The sequence below is a fragment of the Chiloscyllium plagiosum genome, chromosome 1 (assembly GCF_004010195.1).
Source record: "Chiloscyllium plagiosum isolate BGI_BamShark_2017 chromosome 1, ASM401019v2, whole genome shotgun sequence".
NCBI lineage: Eukaryota > Metazoa > Chordata > Chondrichthyes > Orectolobiformes > Hemiscylliidae > Chiloscyllium > Chiloscyllium plagiosum.
Window position 1 is genome coordinate 77,803,581 of NC_057710.1, and position 22,900 is coordinate 77,826,480.

General features: G+C 40.9%; 1 protein-coding gene across 7 annotated transcripts in view; it reads right to left on the reverse strand.

The window, feature by feature from the left end:
• fat1a (FAT atypical cadherin 1a) overlaps positions 1 to 22,900 on the reverse strand; it is a 207,104-nt gene that overhangs the window by 32,777 nt on the left and 151,427 nt on the right. For all 7 annotated transcript variants that reach the window (XM_043689861.1, XM_043689872.1, XM_043689853.1 and 4 more), the window contains exons 14-18: positions 13,670 to 14,059; positions 10,308 to 10,522; positions 7,025 to 7,162; positions 5,969 to 6,112; positions 2,518 to 2,715 (exon numbers count right to left, since the gene is read on the reverse strand). In XM_043689861.1, coding sequence (XP_043545796.1) covers positions 2,518 to 2,715; positions 5,969 to 6,112; positions 7,025 to 7,162; positions 10,308 to 10,522; positions 13,670 to 14,059 — 1,085 coding nt within the window. The remainder of the gene's footprint in view (positions 1 to 2,517; positions 2,716 to 5,968; positions 6,113 to 7,024; positions 7,163 to 10,307; positions 10,523 to 13,669; positions 14,060 to 22,900) is intronic.

The window sequence follows — 22,900 nt, forward strand, 5'->3', positions numbered from 1 at the left end:
ATTCGTTGCCGCAGAGTGCAGTGGAGGCTGGGACGCTAAATGTCTTCAAGGCAGAGATTGATAAATTCTTGATGTCACAAGGAATTAAGGGCTACGGGGAGAATGCGGGTAAGTGGAGTTGAAATGCTCATCAGCCATGATTGAATGGTGGAGTGGACTCGATGGGCCGAATGGCCTTACTTCCGCTCCTACGTCTTATGGTCATAAGGTGTACATGATGGAAAGTTACAGAACACAGACAGGCCTGAACGGATTGGAAATGGAGATGATGTTTCTACTAGTGGAAGGGACTAGGACTTGAGGGTACAGCATCAAAGTGAAGGGGATGCATGAAATGAGGAGGAAGTGCTTCAGCCAGAGGGTGGTGAATTTGTGGAACTCATTGCTTCAGATGGCTGTATTAAATTGTGTATTTAATAGAGAGATAAATAGATTTTTGATTAATAAAGGGATCAAGGGTTACAGGGAGAAGGCAGGGAAAAGGCAATAGCCCTGATCGAATGGTGGAGCAGACCTGATGGGCCGAATGTGTAATTCAGCTCCTCTAGCTTGTGGTCGTTTCCTTATTAGCTTCTCAGTCTCCTTTTGGTGTATTAAAAGACCTCCCAATCTAGTGACTTTACAGGCCTTTCTTAAAATCTTATGCAATCCAGAACTTTAATTAGTGATGGTAGACTGAGTTTTTTTTTCAGTTTACGAGCCCTTAAAAGGAATGTATAATTTTTGTACGGCATGCAATAGTCCTTTAAAGTCTATCCACCATCTGTGTAAAATGGACAGAAGAGGTCAGAGGAGATATATTGTTGAAAGAAGTGCCCTGGCCAACAAATGGCCTTTGTATTTGTGTGGATGAAGAAAGAGCATGGTCCCTTACAAAATATTTACAAGCTAATTGCGGCAGCATGGTGGCTCAGTAGTTAGCACTGCCGCCTCACAGCACCAGGGTTCCAGGTTCAATTCCAGCCTTGGGTGACTGTGCAAACTCCACACAGACATTCTCCCCTTGTCTGCATGGGTTTCCTCTGGGTGCTCCGGTTTCCTCCCACAGTCCAAAGATGTGCAGGTCGGGTGAATTGGCCATGCTAAATTGCCCATAGTGTTAGGTGCATTAGTCAGGGGTAAATGAGGGGAATGGGTCTGTGTGGGTTGCTCTACGGAGGGTCGGTGTGGACTTGTTGGGCCAAAGGGCCTGTTTCCACACTGTAGGGAATCTAATGAACTTCCATAATCCCGTTAAAGGCCAACCAGTTTGGTCACTTACTATCTGGAACAAATGAACAGAATGTGTTTATTTGCACACGTAATTGTAAATAGGCTCGAACAAACGAAGTAGCACCTTGAATTGCACGTGGTATTGTCGAGTGAAATTGCTGGCTACCCATTGATAGATTTCCCTTGAAAATGCATCATGAGCGCTATGGGCTCATCCTGACATTTCTAACTGCAGAGCAACTTATTAATGTCAGTACTTCTATTTAGCCTGACAAAACAAAAACCATTCCATTCCTTTTAATTTTTTTTTAAAAACTCATTCATTCTGGACTTTCAGGTAAGCATTTCAAAGTATTAACATTTTTACTGCTGATAAATTATGGCATTTTACGTTTTATCATCAGTTATAAAGCACCATAAGCTACCACCAATTATATTAATTGCATGGAACGTGAAGCTGCCTGAAACCAAACATTCAAACAAATGCTGATTTTGATTTTGCTTATTACAGACAAGGGCAAATTGATGCTGGTTATCTCTGTGAATTTTTCATGAAACATATCCTAACATGGGTGATCTTTTTTCTTAAGAACGTTTCCTCTCTGTCACTGATAACTTTGACCTGTTCCAAAATTTGGAGTGATGGGCACGTTAAAGCAGCTCATTCAAATCATAATTCCACCTACTTTAGACTTGCAATGAGTGCTGGTAGGCAATTCTACCATGAGAGAGATTGAGATGCACAGGAGATTTGGTTCAATATCCTTACCCTTGCACTTTGTTGTTGGGTCACTGGTCAGCAACCAGGACTGGACAGAGGGGTGGGGTGAGGGGAGATAGCCAACAGTTTACTCAATAGATGGAGATTATCTAACAAGCCTTGGACTGGAAATTAGATCTACCTGGTTCAATTGTAGACTGATACAAGGATCAACACAATTAATTTGCCATTGGGAAATAAGATATGTGCAGTATCACTTTTGACACCAAGTTATTTCCTGATAGGAGTAAATACAGAGAATTCAGGGCACCCTCTTTGCATATTTAGTCTATTAAAAAGAATGGAGGAAACATTGTCTCGGATCTGAATTGGGTATCTTGATCAATTTGTCAAAACATGAGATCTAATTCCTCATGAACTTTTGCAGTGAGAATAGTAACTTGTAAAATTTAACCCCATACTTAGCAATTACAATCTGCTTCAGGTGCAACAAATTAAAACAAAATACTTGCATGGCAATATACATATAGTCACAAAACTGAACCCGGTACAAAGTAAAGTGCAACATTAGATATTTCTTTTACCTGAACTTGCAGTAGATGCATATCTTTAACTTTGTGCTGGAGAGGAGCCGTTGATATGAGAAGACCATGTGAATTTATCTGAAATTCATTCTGTTCATTCCCACTAATGATTCTAAAAGTGAATGGAGGGCCATTGTGAGAGGAATCCCTGTCTATCACTTGAAGCTGTAGCACACTGGATCCAACTGGCTTGTTTTCCTGTAAAATACGGTTTATGTTCAAGAGAGTTATGGTTTCTCCATGTCCCAAACTCTTAGTTACTTATTTTTGCCTGAATCTTGATCATCCTAAATCTCTTGAGAAAGCTGATACATTGATTCCAGACATCATCATAACTTGTATTTTTACTCATCTTAACAAGAAACATTTCAAGGGGCTTCTCAAATTGTAGTAAGGGAAACATGTACAGGAGGCAAAGGAAAAGCAAGCAGTATTAGTAGGAAATAGATCTAAGCGATCCCATAACCAAAGCATCAGATTGAAGCTCTGCAATCTTACCACATCCACTCATCAATGGTGGTTGACAACTAATGTATTGAAGAAGGTAGTTACAAAAATATCCTCATCCTCAATGCTGGGGGAGACCAGAATGTCAGTGTAAAAGATGGACTGATCCATTTGTTGCCATTTTCATCAGAGGTGCTGAGTGGATGATTTATTTTCGCCTGCTTCAGAGATTTTCAGCATTGCAGAAGCCAATTTTCAACCAAATTGATTCACTCCACATGATATTATGAAACAGTTGGGGGGAGGCGATGGTCTAGTGGTATTATCACTGGACTATTAATCTAGGGCCCCAGGAAATATTCTGGGGACTCGGGTATGCATCCTGCCACATCAGATGGTGGAATCTGAATTCAATAAAAGTCTGGGATTAACAGTCTAATGATGACCATGAATCCATTGTATTTTCTCGGAAAAACCATTTTAGGGAAGGAAGCTACCATCCTTACCTGGTCTGTCCCACATACAAAATGCTGGCCTAACCAGTGATGCCCTCAGCCCATGAATGAATAAAAGAAGATTGAAGACAATTGATACTACAAAGGCCATGTGCCCTGACAGAGTTCAGAAATAGCACTGAAGGCTCGTTCTCCAGAAATTGATGCACCCTTAGTCAAAGTGCTCCAATACAACTCGAACACTGGCACTGAATCAGTCAATAATATTGAAAACTGCCCAGATATGTCGTGTACACAAATAAGCAGGACAAATCCAACCCAGCCTGCTCTGTCAATCTGGTCTTGATCACCAGTAAAATGATGAAAAGTGTCATCAACAATGCTATCAAGTGACACTTGCTTAGCAACAATCTGCTCAGTGACACGCAGTTTGTGTTCTGCCACTTGGCTCCTCAGTCCAACATGGACAAAAGAGATGAATTTCAGACTGATATGTGCACAACTGTCTTTGACATCAAAGCAGAAGATAAATGTGGCATCAAGGAACCGTAGCAAAACTGGAGTCAATGACAATCAGGAGTGGAACTCCCTGCTATGTGAAGTCACTTCGAGCAAGAAAGATCGTTGAGGTTGATCAAGATCAGTCATCTCAGATCTAGGACATATCTGCAGCAGATCCTCAAGGTAGTATCCAAGGTCCATTCATCTTCAGTTGTGTCAGCAATAATCTTCCTGCCATCGTAATGTCAGAAGTGGAAATGTTCACTCTTGACTGCACAATATTCAGTATCTTTTGTAATTCCTCAAATACTGAAGCAGTTTGTGTCCACTTGCAGCAAAGCCTGCACAATAACTAGGCTTGGACTGAAAAGTGGCAAGCAACATTCACACCACACAAGTGCCAAAATGCCCAGCTCTAATGTGAGAGAATCTAACCATTGGGCCTTGATGTTCACTGATATTAATATGTCTGAACTATCATTAATAAAATCCTGGATCAGCCATAAAAACATTGTGGCCAGAAGAACAGGAGAGATGCTCAGAGTTCTGTGGCTTGTAGCTCAAACCTCTCTCTCCCCAGTACTTTCCCATACCTACAAAGCGGAAATCAGGATGGAATACTCCTCACTTGCCTCGATCAGAGCAGTTCCAACAGTGCTCAGGCAGCTTGATTCCGGCCAGGATAAAACAGACCACTTAATTGGCACAATATCCACTGCCTTTGACACAAACTCATTTCATGACCAGTGGTCTTGACAATGGTGCCCACATCCCATCAAACAACGTGAAGATCAATTTTAGAACAAATTGGTGTTGATGATAATGGAAGATTATCAAAGACATTGTTGGAATAACAGCACACAGTGATAGCAGAACCACATGTAAAGTTTTCAGGTATTTAAGGAACTGAGGAAGGGCAGATGCATTTTTGAGAGGGTAGACGTCAGTAGAAGTCTTAACAGACACAGTAAGAATTATAGAATGGGGTTGCATAGGACACTACCTTTACAAAAGGTTTAAGATCTGATTGGGTGTTGTCACTCTCCTAAAGAAAAATAAAAGGTTGATCCCTTCAAACTCCCTTTACAATTTGAAGGTCTTAAGCATGTTGATGCTTCTCAAATTAATTTTCAACTGTCCCTGAACTCCATGTATGAATCCCTTCAGTTAGATTCCTGCTCCCACTATGAACACATTTGCCTTTATTTTTGTTTGCTATAATACAGAGTTGGCTCTTAGCAAAGACTCAAGTGACATCCTAGGTAACTGATAAATATAAAATTTTCCTCCCCTTGAAATGGATGACCACACTATTCTTCTCCATCACCTAGTTTGGTTGCTCTCATGTAGGTTCCATTTTTAGCAAATTGTAGTCAAGGATCACTTTAGTGGCTTCACTTCCTGCTCCCACACTGTTTCCTCTAGTGTGCCTTAAGAATCTATGGTCCCAGTCATATTTCTCGCCTACATGCTGCTCCTTAATGACAGAATAAAAAGTCTAGATTAAGAGGTATCTGATCAAAGTCTTCAAAGTATTACCAGGATTAGACAAGGTAGACAAACAATTTCCACTGGTTAGAAATTCTGGAACTTGACAGCACAGTTGAAGAATCAGGGCCAGACCATTCAGGAGGGGTGTTAGGAAGTACTTCTAGATACAAAGGGTAACAGATGTTTGGAAATCTCTTCCACAAATGGCAATGAATACTAAGTCAGTCAGGCGCTTCATGTCTACTCCACTTCCAATATTAGTTTTCATATGTGCACTGATGACGCGGAGCTCTACTTTCTCACCACCTCCTTCAATTCCTCCACTGCTGGTAAACTATTAGTTAGTTTCCTTGATTCTCACATGGCTGATGGGCTTCACTGGAAGCATAAATGGGTGGCTAAGGGGTGGTCTCCGAGAGCCAAATTCAACAGATCAAATATTTTAAACGTCTTTGTTTTAGGATCTAGCAATTCTTGCTTCAACTTAATAATTTATATATTTTTTTAAAATTACTCAGGTATTATCAAATCCTATCAAATTAATAAGTTATTCTTACCTGAATGATAACACTGTAGTTTGCCTGTGAGAACATGGGAGGATTATCATTGACATCAGCCACATCAATATTGACTGAAGTAGTATTGAAACGAGGTGAAACACCATTGTCTGAAGCTTGCACTGTCAGCGTATAGCCAGATATCTACACAAGAGGAGATGATGAAAACCAAAGCTATATCTATGTATAAGAAATATTTTCATACAGCAAGGATTTATTTTCATTTATAAACATTATAAATGATAACGTCTACTTAAAATCATAATCAAAACTACCTTCTTCTCTAACAGAACCTGATTAAAAATTCTCTTCAAAGATGAGCATAGTTTAAATTTTAGTCCCAAGATGGCATTGTGAGTTTGTCAGCACTCAGCTCCTAATGCCAGGGCTCAGCTGCTCATGGGCACCATGCAACGGAGCCGGTTAATTCCACACCATCTCGTACCCCTTCATTATTCAGCGCAGTGAAAGCTTCTGTGGTTTTTATTCCACGGAGGTACGGGTTGAAGCCGGGGCCCCATTCAGCCCCAGGCCAGAGAGGCTTCAGCATCAGCGATGGAGGAGCCTGGACCCAATGACTGACGAGCTGGAGCATCTGGAGTAGTGTCGCATGGGGAACAGGAGGTATGAGACCAGTCCCATGGATCCAGCTCGGTTGCAGAGGTTGTGCGAGTTGAGGCAATGGTGGAGGCGGGCCTGTAACAGAGACCCCAGAGCCAGTCACAGACACCTGACCGAAGTCAAGCAGCGAGCAGGAGGAGCAACAGAGGCTAACAGGAGGACGGAAAGATTAACTCTATTACAATAAAATCTTGAATTATATTCAGTGTCTCAAGATGGCACCAGAGCATGGAGACACCTTGCGTTTTGCAAACAAAAAACACTTTTCACTGTAATTTATATACATGTGATCATAATTCAAACTCTTAAATCGCTTTAGTTGCATAAACAGAAGTTTTGGTTCTTCATTAATGGATCAGCAGCTTATTACGGAAAGCAATAAAATTGACAAATGTAAAGTTTATTCAATTGCAGGGTTACTTCTCATCTACTCACTTTTTCTCTGTCCAAATGTTGTGCTACTTTTATTTCTCCATTGGCATTATCAATAGTAAATGGGTTTCCTTGATTCCCATGAATAATAGAATAATGAATCTGGTTGTTTGATGGACCATCTGAATCATCAGCCACCACCTACAGCAAACAGTAAAATCATTAGGGTGACACTGTATTCAAGTTTCAGATTTAACTGTGTAATTAGTACGAGGGGTAAAGCTGGTTTTCAACTGATGATTATAATAAACTCATTGGCATTTCAGTATTGAATTATTGAAGAATAAATCATTATTTTGCATCCAAAGCAATAAATAGCAAACTGTGGGATTTCAGTTATTAAAAATAGCATTAAGCAACTTCACCCATATTGATCTGCAATTATATGGCTTGTTCTCAAACTGTTCTCTTATCCACTTTTATGCACTTTAAGTCATCCACCACTTCCTCTTCTGTAATATGGACATTTTTCAAGATGTCACCATCTATTTCCTTACATTCTATATCTTCCATGTCCTTTTCCACAGTAAATACTAATGCAAAATACTCATTTAGTATCTGCTCCATCTTCTGCGGCTCCACACAAAGGCCGCCTTGCTGATCTTTGAGGAGCTCCATTCTCTTCCTAGTTACCTTTTGTCCTTAATGCATTTAAAAACCCTTTGGTTTCTCCTTTGTGGGGTAGAAGTGACCTGTACTAGAAGGATGGATTACACCTAAATTGGAAGGGGATTAATATACTGGCAGAGAGATTTGCTAGAACTGCTCAGGAAGATTTAAACTAGTGAGATGGGGGCAGAATCGTAGTCTATTTGAAAGTGGAGTCGCAGGTAGATAGGATAGTGGAGGCGGCATTTGGTATGCTTTCCTTTATTGGTATTGAGTACAGGAGTTGCGACGTCATGTTGCTGCTGTACAGGACATTGGTTAGGCCACTGTTAGAATATTGCGTGCAATGCTGGTCTCCTTCCTATCAGAAAGATGCTGTGAAACTTGAAAGGATTCAGAAAAGATTTACAAGGATGTTGCCAGGGTTGGAGGATTTGTGCCATAGGGAGACGTTAAATAGACTTGGGCTGTTTTCCCTGGAGCGTAGGAGGCTGAGGGGTGACCTTATCAAAGGTCTACAAAATCATGAGGGCATGGATAGGATAAATAGACAAGGTCTTTTCCTTGGGGTGGGGGAGTCTAGAACTAGAGGGCATAGGTTTAGGGTGAGATGGGGAAGATATGAAAGAGACCTAAGAGGCAACCTTTTCGCTCAGAGGGTGGTATGTGTATGGAATGAGCTGCCAGAGGAAGTGGAGGAGACTGGTACAATTAAAATATTCTAAAAGGCATCTAGATGGGTATATGACTGGGAGGGGCTTAGAATGGCATGGCAAAGGGGACTAGATGTATCTTGGATATCTTGTTGGCCTGGATGAGTTGGACCGAAGGGTCTGCTTCTGTGCTGTAAATCTCTATGACTCTAGGTAGTCACAGCAGAGTTTAGAAGACTCTCCCAATAGTACAGTTCCTACCTTCCCCTCTGTTAATGAGTGACTTGAACCAATATCTGAGGCACAGTGAATCTCAGGTTAAATTCACCAGTCTATTCTATTTCTATGGTAAGTCTTCTGAGACGATGACAACTGTCAGATCATAGAGTCATACAGAATGGATGCAGATCCTTTGGTTCAATTAGTCGACGCCAAACATGTTTCCACGCCAAACTAGTGCCACTTGCCTGCGTTTGGCCCATATCTCTCCAAATATTTCCTATTCATGTACTTAGCCACAAGTTTTTTTAAATCTCCTAAAGCTGCAGACATGTTTACCCTGGATCACATTGACATCAATATAACTTAGAATCACAACACATCACTGCCCTATCATTTTCCTTGTGTTAATTTATCATCCCTAATTAAATTATACATCAAAGCATTTTTGTTATCAGTACTGCTGCGTCCATCTTAGGTAGATACCTGTATTACCTTTGGCACGACTGTGGCATCCATTATGACACCTTAGTGCACTGGAATACTATGCAGTGCAAGGTGTTTATTTTAAATACAAATGCCAACGATTAAATTATTTCCAAAGAATAGACCAATTTCACAATTTCTTACTGCTCACATTCACTTTGAATACGAAAACCTCAATGTGAGAACAAAATACTTAAAACTGTAAAAAAAATTGTCTAGTTGGGAACAACTGAAACAATCAATTGAAACGTGGTTATTGAAATGCAAGCAAATTCTGAATGAGAAACAGGCCATTCAATTTATGAAGACTGCTCCAGAGGCCACAGAATAGATTTATGGAATATCTACAGTGTAGATGCAAGTCATTCGACCATCAAGCCACACTGACCTTTCAAAGAGTCCCCTACCGTATTCCTGTAACCCATGGCTATTCCCCCAACCTGCACTTACCCCTGGACACTACAGGCATTTTAGCATGGCCAATCCATCTAACCTGTACATCTTTGGACTGTGGGAGGAAACTAGAACACCTGGAGGAGACCCAGGCAGACACAGGGAGAATGTGCTAACTTCACATAGACAGGCACCTGAGGCTGGAATCAAACCTGAGTCCCAGCACTGTGAGGCAGCAATGATAATCACTGAGCAACTGTGCCACGACGGATGAAACTACAATGAATTACACTCTCATGTATCTGTTACTCTATCTTAAGTAACTGGATCACCTGCAAAACGTAAGTCGTAAAATTGTTACATATTCTCCAAGTCTGAGTCCCTTTTATTTTTATTGACCATATTCTTATTAAAAATCTGAAGAAATGATCTCAAGACATCAATCTTAATTAGAAATTAATTTCACAATAGGCAGCTATTGTGGAGAAGGATAAAAGTTTTCTTTTCCAGTCTCATCTTATTTAAATATTGTGTATTAAAATACTTTGTCTTCCATCACCCAAATATTTTGTTAACTCTTTCTCAACCATATATTTTTTCCTGCATGTCTACCCTCACACTTTCCACCAATGTAAACGTATTCATAACTTCATAAATAGTGAAAACACAGTGAATAACGATCAAGAAAATCTGGGTGATCAGTGTCCTGAAGAAATGAAACTGAGGCAAAAGAATTGGGTTATTCAAAAGGCTATAGACAGTAAATCTCAGAATTAATGTCACAGAAAATTCAATTTAGATGTGCCAAATAATCATTTAATAACTCTGACTTTAAAGATCTGTCTTGTTAGGTCCTTCTTTTCTCATAATGCTGTTTATCATCACTCTTAATTGATGAAGAAAAACAAGTAAGGTGTTAAACATACTGTGACAACCAGCTGTCCCAAGGGAGCGTCTTCACTTATCACTGCCATGTATACATCATGGCTAAATTTAGGAGTGTTGTCATTAACGTCTGTCACATTGATATTCACTGTCGCTACATCATTAAGTGAAGGTGTTCCACCATCCATAACTTCAACAGTCAAGTAATATTCATGAGATGTCTCAAAGTCCAGGCTTTTAACAACAAAAATGGCGCCTGATGAAAAAAAATAGAGAAAGTGAGGACAGCAGATGCTGGAGATTCAGAGTCGAAAAGCGTGGCGTTGGAAAAAGCACAGCAGCTCAGGCAGTTCCCAAGGAGCAGGAGGGTCGATGTTTCAGGCATAAGCCCCTCATCAGGAATGTCTTGTGCTCCCGAGCTGCTGCACTTTTTCCCGCCCACACCTTTCAAACCTGATGAAAATAATTGCAAATTGTCAGAAACAATATGAAAGTTTCACACGATACAGTGTGCACAACTTCTTTTAAATGTTAACCTATTCTTTACACTGCAATTATGAGCAATGTGAGCATTCTTATATTCTTCATATTGTTATACTGATTATACCTTTTATACTGCTTTGAATTCTTCTCATATGAATTCTGAGAGCTCCTGGTAGATGAGCAGTTAATTATTAATATATGCTTAATTGAAAACATATACATATGTGATGAGAATACATCATCAGCCCTTGTTAGAGGGGATAAAAGGAAAGAACTTTGAAAAGTCCTCCTGCACCAATCGCTGAAGGTGAGCAAGCAGCTGCAGCAAGCAGTCAAGGCAGATGGTATGTTTACCTTCGTAGTAAGAGACTTGGAGAGCAGGAGCAGGGATGTCTTGCAATGACACAGGGCCTTGGTGAGACCACACCTGGCATACTGTGTGCAGTTCTGGTCTCCTTATGAAGGAAGGATGTTCTTGCGATATAGGGAGCGCAGTAAAGGTTTATTAGATTGATTCCTAGCATGGCATGAGAGATGTATGAGGAGGTTGAATCGATTAAGTATATATCTTGAGATCCTGAAGAATTGTGGGGGGAGGGGGAATCCCTTAGAAATCTATAACATTTTAGGTTTGCCCTATCCTACTTAGACAGAGTAGATAGAGGAAGGATGTCTCCACTGGTAGGAACGCTCAGAACCAGGGGCTATAGTCAAAGGATACAAGGTATCACGACTGATGCAAAGATAAGGTAGAGCATCCTCGGCAATCTTCAGCCAGAAGGACCAAGTGGGTGATCCATCTCAGCCTCTTCCTTAGCATTCAGCCAAATCAATTCACTTTATGTCATAACAAGAAACAGTTGGAACCACTGGAAACTGTAAAGGTTATGGGGAATGACAACATTCTGGCAATAGTACTGAAGACTTGTACTCTAGATTTACTGCACTCCTCGCCAAGCACTTCCAGTACAGTTACAATACTTGCATCTACCCAACAATGTGGAAAATTGGCTAGGCATGTCTTGTACCTAAAAAGCAGGACAAATCCAACCCAGTCACTTACACCCCCATCAGTCTAACCTCAAACATCAATGTGATGAAGGTGTTCCTCAACAGTGCCATCAAGCAGCACCTGCTCAGTGACGCCCAGTTTGGGTTCCACAAGGGTCACTCAGCTCCTGATATTATTACAGCCTTGGTTCAAACATTCACAAAAGAGTCAAATAGTGTGGTGCCGGAAAAACACAGGTCAGGCAGCATACAAGGAGTAGGAGAATTGACATTTCGGGCATAATTCAGGAGAGCTGAATTCCAGAGGTGAAGTAAGAGTGACAGCCCTTACATAAAAGCCATATTTGACCCTGTATGGAACAAGGAGTAAAACTGGAATTAACGTAAGCCAAGGGTAAAACTCTCCAATGGCTGAGTCATACCTGGCACATAGGAAGCAAGTGGTGGTTGTTGGAGGTCAGCCATCTCAGCTTCAGGACAGGTGGAAGCCCTCAGGGCTACTCCTCTGGCCATCTTCAGCTCCTTCAACAATGCCATCAGGGTCATTAGTGGGGATGTTTGCCAATGAATGCACAATATTCAGCACCATTCATGACTGCTCAGATACTGAAGCAGACTGTGTCCAAATGCAACAAGATCTGGACAATATTCAGGCTTAGGCTAGCAAGTAGCAAGTAACATATGCACCACACAATACCAGACAATGACCATCTCCAATGAGAGAGAATCTAACCATCACCCTTTGACATTCAATGGTGTTACCATTACTGAATTCTCCACTCTCAACATCCCAGGGGTTACTGTTAATCAGAAACTCAACTGGATTTGCCATTTAAGTGGCTACAAGAGCCAGTCAAAGGCTTGGAACATTGCAGTGAGTAACTCACCTCTTGACTCCCCAAAAGCCTGTCCACCATCTATGAAGCACAAGCCAGTAATAGGATGGAATAATCCCCACTTGTCTGGACAACACTAAAGCAGATTTACACTATGCAGTATAAAGCAATTTGCCCTATTGGCACCACATCCGCAAGCAACTACTCCCTCTACTGCCAGCACCCCGTTGCAAAAGTGTAAACTATCTACAAGATGCACTGCAGAAGTTCCCCAAAGATCCTTCCCAAAGGCAGCAGATATATCAGAACATCAGTATCTGCAAGTTCTCTTCCAAGCCACTCACCATTCTGACTTAGAAATATATTGCCATTCCTCCACTATCACTGGGTCAACAATCCTGGAATTCCATCTTGAAGGGCACCCGTGGCTCTACCTAGACCACAGATTACATCAATTCGAGAAGGTAACTCACCAGCACCTTCTCAAGGGCAGCCAGGGATGGGCAATAAATGCTGACCAGCCAGTGAATAAATTTTTTTTAAATTTTAGAACTGAAACAAGGAGCTATGTCTTCACTCAGAGTGGCAGGTCGATGGAATCCCCTACCAAGAAAGCAGTGGAGGCTGAACCATTGTATGATTTCAAGGAAGAGTTGGACATAGCACTTGGGGCTCAAGGGATTAAAGGACATTGGGGGAAAGCAGGAACAGGCTTGTTGGTTATTAGCCATCATCATAACAAATGGTGCAGCGGTCACGAAGGGCCGAATGGACTACTCCTGCTCTGTTTCTAAAAGCTTGCTGCACAGATTTCAAGATACAAGTTCAGAAAACAAAAATGAGTCATGAATCATTGCAAGTCAGTGGGAGGCAGAAGAATCTACATTAGGAATATACTGTCATCATTTGTTAAGTATAGCTTTTGCTACTGAATAAGTTGACCTGCTATCACTATATTGTGTGCGTCCTTGTCCAAAATGTACTCTCTGATATCTGACCCTCACAAGAAGCAGTGTTTTGTCCCTCAGAAATTGACTCTCACACTTTGCTTCAATTATTGTATGTTCAAGTACCTGTATTTGCATTTATGCTAAACTTTCCATGTTCATTGCCACTAATGATGGAATATGTGATCTCTGTGTTGGCTTCAACATCCTTGCTGGCTGCAAACACCTGAAGAACCTCAGTTCCTAAAGGAGTATCCTCAGAAAGTGTGGCTAGGTACTCTCTGTGCTCAAACACAGGTGGGTTATCGTTGATATCGAGGACAGAAACCAAAAGTGTACAAACTGATGACAATTTTTTGAGTGTGCCTTGATCAGTGGCTTTCACAATAACAGTGTATGAAGCATGGAGTTCTCGGTCGAGAGGTTTCTCCAGACTAATAATTCCAGATAGCTCATCAATTGAGAAGTGATCTTCTGCAGAATCCACAAGCGAATAAAGTACCTTACGATTCAAGCCTAGGTTTTAAAATTGAGAAAGAAAACAATTCAATTAATATCATTTTAACATTAACTTTGGCTCCAAACAAGCAAATAGTGCAGAATGCTTTCAGTAAATGTACTGAAATAACAAAATTAATCTCATATGTTTTGGAGAAGAAAATATCATTGGCAAGTCAAGAATTCTTAACACAAATTGCACAATGGTACTGCCTTTTTAAGTGATAAAGCATCTGAAAGATTTTTAATGGCACCTTTTCCCCACTCAACTTAAATGCAGTATTAGAAACTTTTAGAAGTACAACAGACATCTTTAACTTTAAATATCTTTTATCAAAAAGTAATGCAGGAAACATGTTTTAGAACATTTTACCTTATGCATTAATTCAGCTATCTTTAATAAAATCACAATAAATCAATAATTTGAACAATAACAACAAATATTAAGAATGCAGGTGCTGGAAATCTGAAACTAAAGCAGCAAGTGCTGGGGAAATTCAAGAAGTCTGGCACCATACGTAGAGAGAAAAATAAATTAACATTTTGAGTCCAGTCACCCTTATTAAAACTGAAAATAGCTGGGAAAAGATGGTATTTATGATGACGACAGGGTAGAAAGAGTGAATAGAGTACACGAAGATGGGGCCCTGCAACAGAGAGAGAGAGAGAGAGAGAGAGAGAGACAGCGACAGCAACAGCGAGCGAGAGAGAAAGAAAGAAAGCGATACACATACAAAGAGACTGCTGATAAAGTCTGAACATGCTGACGTTACATAAACTATAACCATTCTATCTATTGTGTAAAGAATACCTCTATTCTTCTTCCCACATGGCTATGCACTTGTGACTGGCTCATTGCTTTCAATTAATCCATCAAACCATTTCAGAAGATTGCTTAGAGAATAGTTTCAACCTTTTTTCCCTCCCAATTATCATTCCTCTGCTCAGGTTCCAACACCAGGTGAACTATTTGAAGTAGACTCTGCCAACACATGTATGATCAGAGTCCCAGATGGAAAATGGACAGCGAAGCTAATTGCACAAGTTTCATATAAAACCTCTTTTCTCCTGCTGCTGAATGGAAACACAGCGCTGCATTTCTGAAGGAGTCCTGATTGGAATCGTCTCTCAGAAATGCAGAGCTCTTGCAATGTAGAGACAAGGAGGAGTAGAGTGGCAACCTGTACGAGATTGTCACTTTGTGGAAAATCCAGACCAATAATTTGGGACAGAATTAACAGTCACTTGGATAAATATAATTTAATTTGCGAAAGCCAATTTCTTAGGGTAAAAGTAAGTTTAAATTGTTGGAGAGTTTACAGAGAGGGTTGGTGAGCGGAAGCTGTTGACGTATTGTATGCAGACTTTCAAAATGGTGCTGGACACGGTACCACGTAATAAAAGTTATATCCATGGAATGAAAGGAACATGAAATCCATGAAGTGAAAGTAAAAACCCAAATGTAAAACTGGCTGAATAACAGGAAACAGAGTAATAGCTAACAGGTATGTTTAGGCGGAGGAAGGTTTGTTGTGAAGGTCCCCAGAGTTTAGTACCGGGACTTTTGCTTTTCCAGATTTATATAAGTGATCTAGATTTTGTATGATATGGAATAACATCAAAATTCACAGATTACACAAATAAGTATTGACAAGTTGGAGGAGTACGCAGACGGGGACAGATGAACTTTAATGTAGACAAGTATGAGGTGATACATTGTGAACAAAAGAAGTAGATACAGTATAATAAAAAGTACAATTCTACAGGCTGTGCAGAAGCAGAGAGACATAGATGTCTATGCACATAAGTCAAAAGATGACAGGAGAGGTGGAGAGCTATTAATAAAGCATATATTATCCCAGGCTTCAATAATAGATGCAGAGAGTATAAGAGCAGGGAGATTATTAGATTCCCTACAGTGTGGAAACAGGCCCTTCGGCCCAACCAGTCCACACCCTCCGAAAAGTAACCCAGACCCACTTCCCTCTGACTAATGCACCTAACACCATGGGCAATTTAGCACGGCCAATTCACCTGACCTGCACATCTTTGGACTGTGGGAGGAAATCGGAGCACCCGGAGGAAACCTATGCAGACACATGGAGGCTGGGCAAACTCCACACAGACAGTCGCCAGAGGCTGGAATCGAATCTGGGACCCTGCTGCTGAGAGACAGCAGTGCTAACCACTGAGCCGTCTCATTATGAAGAATCTAAATAAGACTAAAGCTGGAATGCACAGAGTCCTGAAGCCAACACTTTAGGAACGATTAAAAACACCGTTTGAGGCAGTGCAGGAGTGATTTAGAAGAATGGATCCAGGGATGAGACGATCAGATTGATCGAAAAAGTTGCAGCACGGAAGGCTCAGGGGAGATATGAAGTTTTCAAAATCCACAAGAGGTCTGAACTGAATAGATAGGGAGAAACTACTCTTGCGGATAAAAAGTTTACAAACAAAAGAGCATGGATTTAAAGCATTTTGCAAAAACAGAAGTAAATGTGATGTGAGAAAGAGAGTTCTCACACAGTGAACTGTGCGCTTTTGGAATGCACTGCCTGAGTGTGTGGTTGAGGGTGATTCAATGAATGCATTCAAGAGGTCAATACATGATCATGGGGAAAATGCAGGAAAATAGTACCAAGTCTTGATGCTTATTTGGAAAGTGTGCAGACACCAGGCTAAATCCTCCTTCTGCATAATGAGGATTTTGCAAATTACTTTATATGATGGACAGACTTTAATAATAAAAAGGTTATTTGTAAACTAATATCTTAAAATTCAAAACTATTGAAGCCAAGCAAAATATTTAATCTAAGAGAATTCCATCAGTTCTGAGAAAGGGTTACTGGACCCAAAACAGTAACTCTGATTTGGTGCCACCAGACTTGCTGAGCTATTCCAGCAATTTCTGAATCAGATTTCCAGCATCTGCAGTACTTTTGGTTTTTATTTAAATTTAAGCTTGTCAATTTAAACATTACTAAAATAAGTTGAATTTTACAGAAGACCTAAAAGATTACAAATCTGAATAAAATCATTGTTGAATTCAACATGCTTGCAAACACTTACTTAACAATTTACAGTGGATTCATACTGTTCCCTTAGCATCTAGTCTAATTTGTGCACGGAACATTACCATGATTAATGTATTCCCTAAATGAACTGACATGAGTGATTCATTGTTTGCATTTTCACTACATTATCAGCCACACAGAAATGTGCCTTATGCAAGTTAAAAACAAACTGTTTGGAAAGAAATGTAAAATTTCTGGTTAATTGTTATTTTGTCATGTCTTGCTAAACTGTCATTAAAAGATATCAACCAATACTGCTTTAAAAGGCTGATGAAGCAATAAATTTCAAAACACAGTTACAAACACAAAACAAACAAAAACACCAAAATGGGATCTGCAGCTAGCATTCAGAATGCACATCTCACTGGGCTGCCAAACCTGTCCCAACTTAACCCAATGTTGAGGAGGTCTTATGGTGCAGGATAGCATCCCTGCCTCTGAGTCAGAAGCTCGGAATTCAGAATTCACTGTACAATATCACTTTAGGAGGTGGTGGTTAATCTTAGTTGACAAGGCAGGTGTGGATTTTGGATCTGCTTGCTTGCCCTATTCTTGCCGAGATCATGAGTTGCATTGCCTTTGAGCAAAGCATTCAGGTACAGAAAAAAGAATCCTAGGGTGAGGAGTTAGGAACTCTCAAAGTAAGGAGCTTGACCTATTGTAATATCACGATTTTCTAAAGAGAAAAGGTTTTGACAATTTTGACAAAATGTTTGAGAATTCCAATATTAGGTACATTCAGCATTCAGTATACCTTTAGTCCTTTCTGTTGACGTGCATTAAATATATTATGACTGTTCTACATACTGGACAGTCTGTTTGTTGTCTCTTTCCTTCAGCTCTCATCATTGAGTACTAGTATAATTTTGCCAGTAAATGGCCTCTTCAACAGCAAGTGGTATGCACGGATCCCCATGGCAACCTATGCAACTTGCATACCTTTCAGATCCAGACTAAACTACAGGAGACAGAGGAGGCATACCCATGGCATACCAGTGTGCGGTTAAATCCTGGTGACCATGAACATGATCCTTAGCCATTGCTAATGTTGTGAGAGATAATAAAGATAAGTAAACCCTGACAGAAAACCCAGGTCGAGGTGGCTTTGACTGCAGGCTTTCAGTTATCAGACCAGTTCTCCATCTGGGCTGGCTCAAAATGACACTGGTTTCATCCTTTTCTTTGTGCAATAAGTGCAATGCCAGGAAAGGATGTCTTAATGCTTAGGCAACTTAGTGTCACTATTATCTGCCCAGGCCTGTGCCCTGGAAGAGACACTCCAGGATCTAGAATCAAGTGAGCTGATTCACAGAAAAGTCATGCACAGTCAGTGTCAGAACTGTACTTTATAGTCAATATATCAGACAACAGCATGCTGGGTATGTCCTGTCCCAACTATAATCTAGCACAGGTGGATGGCCCAGTGATATAAAGTAGAGAGTTGTTCTGGGAGCCCTTGACAGTGACTCCAGACTCTAAGAAGTCTTACGGCATCAAATCAAACATGAACCAAAAAACCCCTAATGATTAACACATACCCATCCCACTGCAACCTGGAGGCAGGACTGAGGTTGGCAAGGGCATGGAATATACTCTGGGTAGAGGACTTCAAGGTTTAACATCAAGAATGGCTAGGCAGCACCACAACTACTGAGCTGCTGAGTCCTAATGTCGAGTCCGGCTGCAAGACTGGGTCTGTACCAGGTGATGAAGGAACCAACAAAACGGACAGTACCACTTCGGAGTCCTCAGATACTGACACGGTCCGCATAAAGATTCAGCAACGCTCGGGAAGTATCCAGGCTTGGAATGACAAGTGACAATTAACACCACATAAATGCTAGGAAATGACCATTTTGAACAGGATAGTATCTACCGCCCTTGAAATTGGATGGTATTATCAAAGCAGAATTTCCCATTATCAACATCCTGAGGTGTGCCACTGACTCAAAACTGAACTCAATAAGCCACTTAAACAGCATTAGTAGTACAGAAGGTCAAAAATTAGATGTTCTGCAGCAAATGATTCACTTATCACCTTCCTAAATCCTGTCCTCTACCTACAAGAGGCAAATTAGGAGTGTGATGGAATACTTACCACTTCTGTGGAGGAGTGCAGCTCCAACGACAGCTTGGAAGCTTGATACCAGTTCAGACAAAACAGCCTGTGTGACTGACACTACTTTCATCAAGGTTCACTTACCCCCACCACCAACACTCAGCAGCAGTGATGTGTACCATTTAGAGAGGTATGGCAGAAATTTACCAAGGGTCCTCAGGCAACCCTTTTCAAACCCATAAGAGCGGCCAGGTAGAAGCACAAGGCAGCAGATACATGAGAATACCAGAATCTGCACATTTCCCTCCAAACCACTCACCATCGTGATTTGGAAATATATCGCTATCACTCACTGTCACTGGATCAAAATCCTGGAATTCCCTCCCTAACAGCATTTGGGTCAACCTACACCAGATAGAATGCAGTCGTTCAGGTAGCAGCTCACCACCACCTTCTGAATAACCAAACAAACAAATAAAAAAACTATTAAGCTTGGTTGATCTATGCTGCAATTCCATCCAACAGTATTTGATCTATATCCTTTAATATTGAATAAAAAAGTTGTTCATCTTGGTTTTTGACAACTTCAATTGATCCAACACACACACCTAAGTGAGGGTCATAATTGCACACTTCTCATCCCGAAGTATGAAAGTACTTCTTGATTTCCCTCTTGAATGGGCTGCTCTAAATTTTAAAATGTGAATCCTTGTTTTTGTTAAGGTAGTTTAAACAACCCATTTTCACAATATAAAATCTTTAAGTTCAGGTAATATAGCAAAGAATTTTCACTCCACCACCTCCAAGGCCAATATATCCTTTGTATTTGCCCTGTTTACACTTGTGATACGAGTGCTGCTGACAAGGAAACTATCTATTACCAATTCCTAAATGCTGTTAGCATGGTGAGCTGTCTTTTTGAAAACTGTAGTCTGTAGTGCTAGCACACCTGCAGTGTTGTCAAGCAATAGTTGCAGGATTCGGAAAAAGTGACACCCATAAACAGTGATGTAGTTGCAGAACTTGATGGTGTTCTGGTTTGAAGGGTGACTTCCAAATTATGGTGCACCATGTGTCTAATGCCCTTAACCTTTTAAGGTTGGAGGATTGAAGGTATTGTCGAAGGAGCCTTGGTGAGTCACTGTTGTACACTTTCTACAAACTATTGTTATTGTGTTTCAGTGAGGGGAGAATGAACATTCAAAGTGTTGGATAGACTGTCAGTTAAGCAGGTTGTTTGGTAACAGATATTGTTAAGCTTCTTGAGTATTGTTGGAGCTGCATTAATCTCAGTAATAGCAGCCTCTCACCTGCTTTTATAGACAAAATATTTATATATTGCTAAAAAGAGATGTGAAGTAAAACCTTTTCGCCTATCCACCAGGATTGAGACACAATAACACCTTTAGAAAGGTAACAATTATTTCTGCAGCATGAAAAGAGGGTGTTGATTGATTGGATTATGGTTGGCAAGGAGAATCAGCAGGAATTGTTAACTGTCTTAGTCTTAATTAGGTTCAAAACAGCAAAGCCAGCTTTGACTGATCAGGGCATTGCTGTGGGGATGCATTGGGGAGTCACGGTCTCTATAACTTTTTCAGCAATGAGAAAGATACAATGTTTGGACATATTATTTTTTGCCTATAAAGATAATGTGAACAAATGAACTTTCTAACACACAAATGAATTATATAAAGAGCCTGGCTGATGATCTTAAACTGAATTCTGGTATACAGAGGAACCGATTATCCGAATATCAATTATCCAAATATCAGATTATCCGAAGGAGATCTCGAGGTCCAGATAGAAACATTACATGAAAGAGCTGTTTCAACCTTGATCAGGTCTTTTGTTCACACTGATTAAAAACAGTCTCTGCCGAGAACAGTCCTGGACACAGATGAGAGCCCAGGCACCATCAACAAATGACTGGCCTCCCGCCCTCCGTCTCCCCACACTTTCCCTGGAGTTCTACATAGGGGGAAGGAGATCTCGAGGTCCAGATAGAAACATTACATGAAAGAGCTGTTTCAACCTTGATCAGGTCTTTTGTTCACACTGATTAAAAACAATCTCTGCCGAGAACAGTCCTGGACACAGATGAGAGCCCAGGCACCATCAACAAATGACTGACCTCCCGCCCTCCCTCCCTCCGTCTCCCCACACTTTCCCTGGAGTTCTACATAGGGGTGAACCCTAAACCCCCTTTCCCCAGATATTCTCTCTAACATTGTCCCATACAGGGCAGAGGTGGAACTTGTCAAAATGTTGCAGTTAGTGGGCGGCACGGTAGCACAGTGGTTAGCGCTGCTGCCTCACAGCGCCAGAGACCCGGGTTCAATTCCCGCCTCAGGCGACTTTCTGTGTGGAGTTTGCATGTTCTCCCCATGTCTGCGTGGGTTTCCTCCGGGTGCTCCGGTTTCCTCCCACAGTCCAAAAGGGGGGGGTCATCTCGTTCGGATAATGGAGGTTCCCCTGTAATTCTTAGCACAGTTGGGGTTATTTAGTGAATGCTATCTAATGTATAAAGGTATAGGTGGTCTGATTAGCAAGTTTGAAGACGATTCTAAGGTTAGTGGCGTAGCAGATAGTGAAGGGAACTGACAGAGAATGCAGCAGAATATAGATAGATTGGAGAGTTGGGTGGAGAAATGGTAGATGGAGTTCAATCCAGGCAAATGTGAGGTGATGCATTTTGGAAGATCCAATTCAAGAGTTAACTATATGGTAAATGGAAAAGCCTTGGGGAAAATTGACGTAGAGAGAGATCTGGGTATTCAGGTTCATTGTACCCCGAAGGTGGCCATGCAGATTGATATGGTGGTCAAGAAGGCATACAGCATGCTTTCCTTCATCAGATAGAATATTGAGTATAAGAGTTGGCAGGCCATGTTACAGTTGTACAGGACTTTGGTTCGGCCACACTTGGAATCCTGCATACAGTTCTGGTCACCACATTACCAAAAGGATGTGGATGCTTTGGAGAGGGTGCAGAGGTGGTTTACCAGGATGTTGCCTGTTATGGAGGGCACTAGCTATGAAGAGATTGAGTAGATTAGAATTATTTTCATTAGAAAGATGGAGGTTGAGGGGGGTCTGAAAATCATGAGAGTTATAGACAGGGTGGATAACAAGAAGCTTTCTCCCCAGAGTCAGGGATTCAATTAATAGGGATCACAAGTTCAAGGTGAGGGGGGAAAAGTTTAACAGAGATATGCATGTAAAGATCTTTATGCAGAGGGTAGTAAGTGCCTGGAATGCGTTGCCAGTGGAGGTGTTAGAGGTGGGCACAATAACGTCACTTAAGATGTATCTAGACAGATACATGAATGGGCAGGGAGCAGAGGGATACAGATCCTTAGAAAATAGGCAACAGGTTTAAATAGAGGATCTGGATTAGCTATTCCTGTGTTTTAATTTTCTTCGTCTCTTCTTTGTTCTAGTGGCAGAATCTCACCTAATCCTGGGCACTATGTTTCAGTTTAGAAAGCATAGGCTCCATGAGCATAGTTGGCAAATGCCCATTTTAGATAGTCAATGAGATTTATCATTTAACATGATCTACCAAACATTGAGAAGTACAATCTAAATAACTGGGATCACATGGCACTGACGTTCATTCACCATATTATTCATTTATGTGGTAGACAAAAGGTCTTGTTTGGTTAGTGGGTAACATCATGATGTGCTTACATCAAAGTACCTGCATGAGACACAACGTCA